At 46.6% G+C, this 12,338-nt stretch overlaps 1 protein-coding gene across 13 annotated transcripts in view; it reads right to left on the minus strand.

The window, feature by feature from the left end:
• Positions 1–12,338, minus strand: part of NCKAP5 (NCK associated protein 5) — a 264,077-nt gene that overhangs the window by 63,281 nt on the left and 188,458 nt on the right. For all 13 annotated transcript variants that reach the window (XM_061557707.1, XM_061557713.1, XM_061557709.1 and 10 more), the window contains one exon: positions 1,191–1,259. In XM_061557707.1, the coding sequence (XP_061413691.1) occupies positions 1,191–1,259 (69 nt within the window). The remainder of the gene's footprint in view (positions 1–1,190; positions 1,260–12,338) is intronic.

A 12,338-nucleotide genomic window follows, 5' to 3' on the forward strand; every position in this document is an offset into this window, starting at 1 on the left:
ACTCAATGTCTATTGATCTGAGATTCAATGGCTATTGATCCACAAGTCAGATTAAAACTTGTTCAGAAAAACACAGCTGACATTCTGGCCGCCGTGGATTTCAAACTTCAAACAGTTAGAAATTATCTTTGAATAATAACAGATTATCCGTGACATCTGCACGCTCGCTCGCGGCAAAAAAGGTCATGTGTTAAGCTAGTTTGGTGTCCCAATTGGCATACAAACAATACTTTGACGATTGCCCTCCTACCGCAGCAAGATATCAACGCACAACGCGTGGGTTTTATGTGCGACAGGCTCATCCGTGTTTGGAACCGCGACAGCTTTTGTTCTGCACAAGCGAAAGCCGCCGGCCGTGTGAACATCGTTGGCCGCACGGGACCCCCGCGATCTGCATGTCGACGTGCGGCCGGCGTGGGTGCTGCGAAACTCGCCGTGGCCGTGACCTCGCACCGCGGAGACGGCGGGAGGCTAAGCGGCGGCGGTGACGACAACCCGGCGCCTCGCTCATCGCGGGGCCTCGAGCCCTCCCGTCCGTCCGCCCGCCCCTCCCCTCCCCTCTCGCCCTCCTCCCCCACCGACAATCCTCACTGCATCGGGGCAATTAACCGAGTGTGGCGGCCTCCCCTGGGCTGAGGGTTAATGTGAGAAAGGTCCTGGCGGACATGCCCACCGGCGATTAAGAGAACTCACGGTGAGTGAGGTTTACCGATATGGACCCTGCGACGCCGCAGCTCCTTCTGCTGTTTACCGCCCACTCGGCACGCCGCGACTCTCCCACCCCTCTCTCGAGTCGATCATTTGTCACGATTCATTGATCAGATTCAACCCAAGTCCTTTTGGGGTTTTTCGCATGTAAAATTGCGAAAGACGCAGCGTCCCAATTGGCTGCAGGGGCCCCCACGAGAACTGATCCCATACAACGCCTACGAATCAAACACAATTGACTCGTGCGCACACAATTTGACGTGCGTATCGCGAGGGATCGAGATTATTTTCAGGGACGAATCGACGCGTCGTTCCACGCCCCCCTCAAACCGCCGTGCGCCGCTGGCCGACTCGGCACTGCGAGTGAGCGAAGGGTGGGGGGCGAGAGGGGGGGTGGGGGGGGAAGGGGGGGGGCCCTGAGGTGGCGGAGAGGCGGCGCTGCTCAGCGCGGCGACGACGGCGAGTGGCGATTGGGGGGTTACCTCGTCCAGGCAGCGCTCGTACTGATCCCGCTGGCTCTCGTTCTCCAGAGACAGCGCCGAGTTCTGCGCCTGCGACAGAAGCGCACGGCGTCACGCGCGCTCAGCACCAACGCCCCCAAGTCCACAGCCACATCCCCCCCCCCGCACACTGTTGGAGGGGGCTCAGCACCCCCATCCTCATTCACCCTCCTCTGTTTGTTGTCACCTTTGATTCACCAGGAGATGAAAAACAGTGGAGGCAGTGAAACAGAATTCGCTCTTGTGCAAGGTCGGCCCCGGGTTGGGCGTCACGTCACGGAAGGTTTTGAGAGCAATCGCGGAATGCGCGGTGGACACGAGCGCACCGTATCGTTCCTCGTTCTCTTAAAGATTACGTTTGGTTTCAACTTTGATCGTCACTGACGGAGTTTTTGTACATTCCCCTCCCACGCCACCCCCCCCCCCCACAAAGCCCCAGGCCTCTTAACAAGGTCACACGGCAAGGTCGGAGCAGCATTGTCACCATCGGCATGAAGACCTCGGCACAAATGCCAACGAGGCAGGAGCTGGCCGAGTAAAGAGCGATGTCGACGATGATAATGATGCTAACAGCCACGTGTTGCACCAAGCCCTTTTACAAAGCAAAACGTTGATCGGGAGTGCAGAAAGCCCCTCGTGCATTCCTCGCCGCTTCTCAACGCACTGCAGCCCGAGCATTGCGAGCGCAGTTGTAGCCACAAGCGAAACGTCTCGGTACTCAAATTGTAAACGTCGTGCGTTTATGCTCCAAAACACAACCGGTTAGTGCTGAACTAGTAACGAATTGGCACCTTTTGTTTACGTGACAAACCTGACTGATTGGGCTGTGTCGAGTGATGGTGAATTTAAGAAACATTTATATTAACGCGACCTCAACCAACAACAAAGAGTGGTGGACCTTTCCCCCGACATCCCTGAATCGCCGTCACCCCAGCCGAGTTGAACACGGGGGCAGCCTGCTCCCATTGTGATGTCATTCTGGCCTCGGCGGTTAAGCACAACCCGCTTCTGGCACCGTGATAAGACTTATTGTTGATAACGACGCCATCCTCGCACATTAAGGTCTTGAGCCGAGGGAACAACACGGATATAATGTCCAGGATCGTTGGCCTTTAACTCTGTGTTAGGAGACAGGGGAAATGAGTTTTCACAACCTTTTGTGATTCGCAGCAAGTTGGATTTTTAGTCTTGCCACGTAAAGACCCTCTGGGCGCGATAGATGAAGTTACTGGATTTAATCAAACGTCCTATCGGGCTGGTACAACAACACACGGTAGTGACATCACTGCCTGGATACCAACTACCCATTAAAAGAAAAAACATTTTAAAAATGCATTCCTCACAAGAGTGTGTTATTGTACCTTTGTACGCCAATTAAATGTTGTACAAATCAAACTTTTCTTCATTACGGCCCACTGACAAAATTCGGTTTTCTCTTGCTTGAAAACGAGCGAGACCAAAAATCGTTAACCCGGTGGCAGAATCAATAACATCTGTAAAAACAAACCTTGACAACTTCTTTGTTTTCGTTTCTGGAGATTAATTACTTTGCGCAGGCACTTGGGCAGGCTCCCTGATTGGTTGTCGGATGTGATTAAAGTGCCGGGTCTCATGAAAGCCACGGTGGGGCACCCCGAGCCCCGCTCCGGCCTGATTCCCTGCCGCAAATTAAATCACGTTTAACGCACTAAACATATCACCTAATGAGCCCAAAATACTTTACAATCTACGAGAAGGAAGCCCCTGCGAGCCGTGCCGTGACGGGACCGGGTGTGGTGCTGAACCAACACGATTTTACGATTTATAAACGGCAAATTAAGGGTCATTCTCGAAAGGCACATTCACCAGGCGAGGCCGGGAAGCCATAGAGGGAGCCGATATCGCGATCCGCGTCAAGATTTACACGCGCGGACGAGCGGCAGCAATCGTGTCCAGACCAGGGCTTTCAATCCGCGTAGCTCGAGATTTCGAGTGCACGATAACAGCGTCCACGTCGAATGTGCCCAGTGGCAGAAACGAGCGGCAACAAATCTCTTTGTTCGTGGTGCGCTCGTGGTGAGCGGCGAGGCCACGTGCGGAGAAACTCGTTGGGCAATGTTTTCCAAAAATGTTTTTCATGTCGTTTGCATGCGACCTCGCAATATTACAGAGATGCCTCTCCATTCGAGTGAGAGAATCACAGGGTGATACAATGCACAACGATCCCCCGTATAGCCTGCACAGGCTGTTTGAGCAAACACTGTTTGCAAGCACCTCTTAGGCCTGGCATGGCACACGAGAATACACCAAAAAGAACACATCCTACTATGTAAGAATATTTTTGCTGGCTGGCTTGAAGTCTGGCTGGCTGGTGCACAGGCGAGCACGTTTATGTCTCGCCTTTGTATCCCCCGAAAGTGCACGGGCAGTGATGATAATGCCCTTCATTCGTAAAGAAAAACCACAGATAGATATATTTTTGTTGCCTATTCATTCACAGTGTTTTCTATGTGGCAGGAAACTCGGGGTGCCCAGAGACAACACACACACATAGTGAAAAAAACACTCTGAGGGGTCCTACATCCCCTGGTCACCTCGCAGCCCTAGCCTACATGCCCTGGTATTCCTAGGCATGCTCCCATTAAAGTACTAACCAGGGCTCAACCCTGCTTAGCATTCGTTAACACAAAATACGGACGATAGAGCAAGCGGTCTCACTCAAGTACGCGAGTTCACGGGACGCACACAACACGTGCGTGGCAACTTGAACTACGACAAATGAAGGCTACTTCAAGCTAACGCACGCGTGAACTCAAATGCAAAGAGACTACACCTCGCTGGATACATCATCTGCATCGCCGTGCCCCGGAAAGGCACTGGGGAAACAAGAGAAACAATCCCGGTGTCATCCGTTCACAATGACGCATGACCCCGCGTTGACCTTTTCTGCAGCAGTGGCAGCACATCGTTTGGTGGGGCAACTTTGTCTTTTCCAACGTAAGCTGCTACTGGATCATTTGCGCTCCCCTCATTACCTCCACCTCCTCGCACTGCCTCGCACTCTCCTCATTACTCCCGCTGCTTCCTATTACCACCACCACCACGTCCTGCCAATGTCTCCATTACTTCACAACACCTCCTCTGTCACCTCGTTATAGGAAACTCATCATCACAATTCTCCATCTCCCTGCCCCTCTACATCCTTGAATACCTTTCGCTGCTTCTCCCTCCATCGTGTGTTCACCATCACCACCTCTAACTAACCTTTATTGCAATTGTACTATGATCAGTTTAAAAAGTATATGCCCGAGTTGCATTGCGCTGCAGGGAAACTAATTATTTAACATTGATTCATGTTTGTGCAATGTCTTCTATTTCTCGTGAGACGTGGTCGTGTTTGTGCCGACTTGTGTTCTGCACCATGGCTGTACTTTATGTTTTATTTGCTTTCGTCATTCATGTGACCCAGGTCACTCCTGCGAGTGAGAGTCAGCCTGGTCTACCGAGTTCTCGTCAACATAAAATGGAACTTCCAGCCCAGCAATTGCTCCTCCTTCCTCACGTGACCTTATCCATCCTCATCATTACCATCACCTCTTCATTCCTCTCTCTACCCCCACCTCATCACGCCAGGGCCTCATGCTCTGTCCAGACTGCACTCTCCTCCGGCCCTAATGAGGCCAGTGGCTGCTGTGAGTATTTTGTCATCCACACATCCAAGCGCAATACCTATTCGGTTTGTTTGATTGCCGCGCCTGTTTGTTTATTCAAATAAAATTACGCCATTTGTTACACGGTGACAAGCAGTCTCATTAAGACTGCATTTTAAATATCGCGCACCGCAAAAAAGAAAAAGACGATACATAGCGTGTAGAAATAAATCCTTTCCGCTCCGCGCAAGCAACCAAGCAACGGAATGATGAAATGAAAATTCCACTCTTTATAACCAATCAAAGGTGAGAAAATCCAAGGCGCTCCGTTGAATTAGACCCCATCGGTGCTCAGCTCTTTAAAAAGGCTCTGTGTTTGAGGTGTAAGCGCACGTATGTGCAGATTTCCTGGTTAAACACCCGCGTGTAGCTTTTGGCGGTGACCTTGCCGTGTTTATTTTCGTAACGTGTTTAATGAGCAATGTTTCACTTCCTGCTCACGAACCATGCACTCCTTTGCTGGACTCTGCAAAGAGAGCCCAATGCCCGCACACATCTGATATTTAAACATCTGCCTTTTTGTATCTGAATTCAGAAGTTGTCCATTGTGGACCAACTAATTTGTTACTTATAATCGGTATTCAATAAATTTAGGCGCTTTATTCACATTATATTTGTTTTAATATATATTTCCATAAATTGTATATCTTTTTTACTGCCCCTTGTTAGGAGATGCCTTTCAGTCACTACGCATGGCTGGTGTGGGTTGTTACGGGGGGGGGGGGGGGGGGCGTCCTCCTTCTGACACCACTCGCACCTCCGATGAATACGGTTGGCGACATATGGTGTGAAAGAAGTTCCACATACGTACATCGCCTGCTGGTGATGTTTGCCGTGGCTGAGAATCAAACTCGGGTTTGAGCTTCCATGGACCAGTGGACAGAGTAGCCATCACTCCTGCACTACTCCCTCACACATGAAATGAGTTTATATGAAACTTTTTTTTATCACATTTACCTTCTCGTAAAACTTAACAGCTTTGAAGGGAAAAAAAATCTCAATGAAAGTTCTTGCTATGACAAGTGCTATCCTTACATGAAGGCCATACTTAAAATATTCCCTTTCTTCTCAGTGACAGTAAAAAAGAATCCTCACTAATTTTGTATTTTTTTTTATTCAACCTGTTCATTGTATTTTCACACCAATTCTCTGAACCATGTGCGACATAATTTAAATACTAAAACAGTTTGTTTTTCTAAAGGACATATATATAAAATACCATTTTAAAGCCATCTCTTAGCAATGCCACTCTTGAAGCTAGGTGCATTTTTCATCGGCGGCTTTGAATCAGTAAAGGGGGTTGTTTGTCCATACTCCACCACGGCTGGCTGGTGTGGGTTGTTAACGGGGGTGGGCCGTCCTCCTTTTGACATCACTCGCACCTCCAATTAATACGGTTGGATACGTATGGTGTGAAAGAAGTTCCGTGACGTCGCATGGAGCCACCGAGCACTTAAATTAAATTTGGCAAACTTCTCACGGCCATAAATAGGAATGCCAGGAAGAGTGATGGTTTATCAGACTGCATTTGAAACGTAAAGACAAAACCCGTATAATTTGAAGCAGCTTCAAACCAGAACGCTACCTGAAAGAAAACAATTATCCGTCGAAAATCAGGCAGATTGTGGTACCAACTCAATCAACAATCACTACGCGTACGCACACACGCGTGTACACATTGCGCGCAAGTTAATGCACGGAAACATTGCCAACAGAAGACCTTTGAGCTTGTGGGCAAATCTGCTTTGAAATCTTCTATAGCCATGATCAAACATGGCAGGAACAATGTAACAGCATGAAAAATAATGTATGCGCGCGTTCGTGTGTGCGTGTGCACGGAACACTGGCCTTCAATTTTAAAGAAAAGATGCTGAGGAGGTTTTTGTAATGATAGGTAAGGGAAAAATCCAAGACAATCGCGTGAAGCTTATGGAAAAGTCTGGACGAACCATTCAATAACCACTTCTACCAATTAGCGTGACATTGTTCACGCACAATGTTTAGCCCCCATTTGACTGGATTATGTTTTACTTACACATATTTGAGGAATATCTTCATTTCAATGGGTATGCCTCAGAGCTTGGCAGCTCAATCCTAACCCTATTTGAAACAGCGTCTTTTGTCTGTGAAGAAATCTCATTTCTTTGCTCTCCGTCTAATTCGGCAGTCAATGGAATTCACTTCGTACGCCAGATAGTATAATGCAACCTACAGCCTCAGCTCCGCATACTTACGGAACAAAAATTGCGTTACCATTTGCTGCAGGGACAGTTTTGTGCCCTACCAAACTGATGTTTAATCGGCGGTGGAAATCCGATGATACTGACAAAGTAATTATATTTGCGAAAAGAATATCACTGTGGGAAAAAAAATGGAGCGAGAATCCTCAGAGGATTTCTGTGACTTTCACACTGTGGTAATTAAAAGGAAGGAACATATTAAAGCATGATTAGTGGTCTCAGCACCTCGTGGATTACAATCTTGTTATCTGGTCTAAGCAAGCGATACTTGAGAGCGTTTTTTACACTTACTTGCTTAAAGATGCAGGGATATGTATACAAGCTTGCCGTTTAATTATGCCGTAATGAACACGTGTCTTATAAAGCAGCAGAAAACTGCGCACACGATCAGGCACCATGCCACTTTTCTTCGGTGTCGCTGCTCAGTCTCTGAAATTATAGAAATCTTTGCTTTGAAAATCCACGAACTTGCACAAATAATTAATTTAATCGCGGAAAATATTCCTTGAAATGTTTACATGAAATTAACGTTCATAATAATGCTTGCCGTTAGTTAATGTGTCATGGGCTTATTTTATGATGCTACGCATTTTAACACATTTTTTCTTTACATCTGATAGCCCATCTTCAGGGCACATCATGACGCTCTGCACAGCAACACTTGCACAACACATTGTTTAGAAAGGGGCTCATAAAACGCGAGAAAAATTAATGAAGGCAATCCATTCATGTGGTGCAGCCTTGGGGAATAGTAATTATTTTATATTTCGTAATAAATAAAAAATAATAAAGTGCAGTTCTACCAATTCGGGATAAAAATGTAACCATTTTTCTATTTAATGGTCTAAACTACCACGGGGCCATGTGGTCTCCAGATTCATTATCTATTGCTAAGATATATCTTGCAGACATCATCCATGCATGTAAGTGGCTTGCTTCAATATCGTTCATCAGCCGTGGCAGTAGAGCAAACACATCTCCTCCCGCTAAGGTCAAAGTGTTGTCCTGGGCTGTGCAACACTGCTCTCTGCTGTACCGTCCATGGTGCAAACTCCAAACGGAGGAAATGCAGCTCTGAGCGATGGCTTCTTTTGTATGAAATATTTTTAAAAAATTGGCACTTCAAATCTGCGCTTGCAAAATCCCAAAGCGTGTCTTAGCATTTTCACTTTCCCTCTGGGCATATTGGTGTTTAACACAAATGTGCACTCTAGTTTTAATCACTTTATGGCTTTCGTTTGTTTCTGATGGTTCCGAGTAGTATTGAGTCTAGTTCTAAACCTGGTTAGGAGCCTGATTCCGACTCGTTGAGTCTGTATCTGAACCTGGTCCCGAGCCTGGCCCTGTGTCTGTGCTCTGTGGACTTCAGTTTTGGCCTGCTCTGCTCCTTTGCACGAGACATTCTGACTGATAACAGCTTTGGTTTGCAGACAAACTCACCAGACACCCCCCGTCGACTCATGCAGAGGAGCAATCGGGGAATGCATACGAGACACTTGCCTCTTCGCATCACGGAACGAGGTCTCAATCGAAGGACCTTCAATTGAGATGAACGCTGGAAAGCTTGCCTTCACATACACAGATACTCATGCATGGAACGACAGACCTGCTCCCATCTGCAATGCAGTGAGGTGCAAATGTTTTATTGCCAAGTTAGCCAAATTATCTGTATCAGACATACATCTTGACTTAAAGCTTGCATGACTGCAGAAATTTCAGAGTTTTAAATACTGTAGTCATCTACGTTGTGTCGTGTTATTTGTGATTCTGTTGTTTCATTTTTCACACCGTGAAAATTAGAGATTTAATCACACAACATTTATTTTTTCTGGTAAATGAGTTTCAAAATAAATCATATATATTGATGGAAAGTATATGCTGAGAGAGTGTGTATTCACATAAAGAATGGCCATTGCCTGAAACGTTGCCGATTCCATAGTTAAATTTTTGAGGCCACAGTGTTGTTGTTGAACATGTTGAGTTGTTGGTATTCATGTCGTCATGGCTGTCAGTGTCAATATGATTAAAACCTCAAAGGTCAGACTTACTAATGCTGCTAACACCACCGCATTGTAATTCCAGCGATAATCACATTAAGCCCCCCACACTCTTTTTCAAGAGGGCACTGCATTGGGTTGTTCGGCTAATTCTATTCATTAAATGCGTGGCTACACGTGGGGGGGGGGGGGGGGGGGAAACCGGAACACTCGGAGAAATCTCTCGCACACAAGGGCATCACACAGATAGATTCATTATTCCACAATGTACTGCCATCTCCTGGTCACATTGTAGTAGGGATGTTTAGTTATATAACCTAACCGGTAATGGATATCCATTGTAATTTAGATGCCTACACTAGCCCCCCCCCACCCTCTTTGGCCTTCGCACCTAATTGGCTCAGAGGTGACGACATCACATTTATCCCTCTGTTTAAGAATGAAAGAGGAGGATTTGTCCACAAATGTGGCTGTCGCCTGATGATGCTGGTTGTAATTTCTGCCAAAACGCCATACTGGAAATGTAAATGTTGTGGGTTTACTCTCCAACACAATGGTGTTCTGGCATGTTCTGTTTATGTGACAAACCTTACTAGTCGAGTGTGTCGGGTGGTGGTGGATTTAACGACACATTAATATTTCTGTAATCTACCCCAAAAAAACCTCTATTATGGATATTGGTCATGAGAGCCTACGTGTTAAAACATTTTATTTATAAAAAGATGCAAAACCTCACACAATTACACTCGTTGGAAATAGCCATCTGAACAACGTTAAAAGCATATGCTGAGGTATGGTTGTGAAAAAGTTAAATTACGACTCTTTATCAATCCCCTGCTGGATGGAGGTCTCATACTTCATCCCCTGCTGGATGGAGGTCCCATACTTCATCGCGCTAGCTGGCAAAATAGCGAGATCAATGTCCCATTCAGACATCGCTTGCAACTTATGTTAGCCATGCCTGGCTGGGAATCAAACTCAGATCGCTTGTATTCAGATCGCTTGGTTCATAGGGCAGTGTGTTGACCATCTGCGTCGCCATTCCATGCCTTGTGCAAAATATGGCTTAAAAATAGATATTATTTTATTACTTCCCTTCTACGTGACTTTACCGAAAGAACCAAGAAGATGAATAGATAATCACTCAATAATTTTCACAAACTCAAAAGAAGATTCACTTTTGCAGCAGTCAGCAGAAACGCGTGCTCAAACGCATCGCACACCGTCAAACACATTTGAAGAATCCGCCGTGCGGAATCGGTTGCATTTCCAAATTGTGCATTTTACGATGTTCCAGGAAGCATCAGCTTTCACTCAATGTCATGTTAAGCAAGTGGGAAAGAGCACACGAACAAATAGCCCGAGTTAAGCGACAAAGTCACACGCTGTACCACGCATCCCATAACGAGTTAATTGCAGATGGTCACAGACTGCAGGGAAATCATGGGCCAGATGCAGTGGCGTGCGTCGGCTTGGCGCTGGAGTGAAATCTCATGGGTGGCTCGCGAGGGCCAATTCCAGCAATGAAAAAAATGTTTAGGTAATAAAAGCCACCAGAAACATCTAAGTGGATGTCAAAGTGCTTCCCGCAAGCAGCTGCTGCTGTTATTCTTTCACTCGGGCTCATGAACCTGTCTCATTTGTCACGTGAAATTTTCGGCTGCCGAGAGCAGGCAACAGCCGATAAACGGCCCATTGTTTGAAAATATAAAAACTGACAGCACTTGACATCTAGCACATGCTTCTTGGTCAGAACTTTTGAAACATTTCCATTACCAACAATGTCCTGTGCTGATAAGGGCACTTGCCCTTAACGCTGATAAGTGGACTCAATGATTTCTTGTGGAAGAAATGTGCACAGGATATGGGGTCTAGACCAGGGACGTGTGGTCAGGGGAGGCAGGGGAGGCAGAGCCTCACCTGTCATACTCCAATGAAAACAGCTGTTACGAAAACTATAAAAAAAGAACAATCAAATTAAATAAATATTAAGATTTTTCAACTGATCTGTGTTATAAATGTCATTTCTGTACGATTCCAGTAATTTTTATAGTCAAAATCGCCAAATTTGCGGAGTTTCTGCTGCAAATACAGGAAGAGACGAGAGGTGAGGCAGCGACGAGCTCAGCCTCCCCTCTGATTGCGCAACCCCTCAGTAACTGGATGGAGCGCGGGCAATAAGCGCGTGCCTGTTACTATCTCAGTATGTCACCAACGTAATGTCTGTAGACCCCTTCATTTCATGTCCTCTCCTTCCATACTCCAGGTAACTTATTTCACGTATGTGTATAAAGATATTTAGGCTCGCTGGTCTCGTCATGAAACTGCAATGAAACAGCACCAGGGGAGGCAGCTATTACATCTGCCTCACTGAGGGGGACGTGTCTAACACGCCCCCCTCGGCGAGGCCACGCCCCCTCGGCGAGGCCACGCCCCCTCCGTGTGTGAATCTGGCTCTGACACGAGCCAGTGCCTCCCCAGCCATTGACCTCACCACACGTCACTGGTCTAGACCATCTCCCTCTGATTAAACACCAGCAAACGCCCCTCAAGTCCACTCTGCAGCCAAGCGACATGCACAGCAATTATGTAGAATATATTGAATTGCCAAATTGGAGGGTGTCAAAGCACCACCAAGAAGTTTACATTTCCTGTTGATGTTTGTGATGTCGGCGAATGGCAATGAATACGCTTTGTATATATACGCTGCTTTCAATATTTTAAATGTGCATAAATATAATCTTGTCAATCTGGAGATCTCGCTCCGAGTCGTGAGCAGGCGTGTGCATCCATGGTATCTCGGCATGGATGTATACGTGCGTGCGTGCGTGTTTCCATGGGAAAATGATTTCCAGAGCAAAGCCAGTGATGGGTTATCACTAAAATACACGCTGCCATGCACACCGCCGCACACACTACCTCGTGGCAGTTTCACCACAGACGAGGCGGCAGCTCTGGCAAGAGTCAAGTTGTACGACAGCAACCTCAACATCTGTTGCTTGTAAAGCTGACGCTCACCCTACTAAATATAAACGACTTGTAAAGAATTTCACTCACGGCTTCATGCAATTTTAAAAGTGTATTTTAAATTGGGTGAATACACAGAATAGTCTTGTGCTGTGAAGTATCTGTTCAAAATTGGAATGTCTGATCATTGCATTATTGACGATAACTGTTAACAAAAAATCTTAGATATAAATCAAG

This window comes from Lethenteron reissneri, chromosome 23 (assembly GCF_015708825.2).
Source record: "Lethenteron reissneri isolate LAM-NWPU_2019-01 chromosome 23, ASM1570882v1, whole genome shotgun sequence".
NCBI lineage: Eukaryota > Metazoa > Chordata > Hyperoartia > Petromyzontiformes > Petromyzontidae > Lethenteron > Lethenteron reissneri.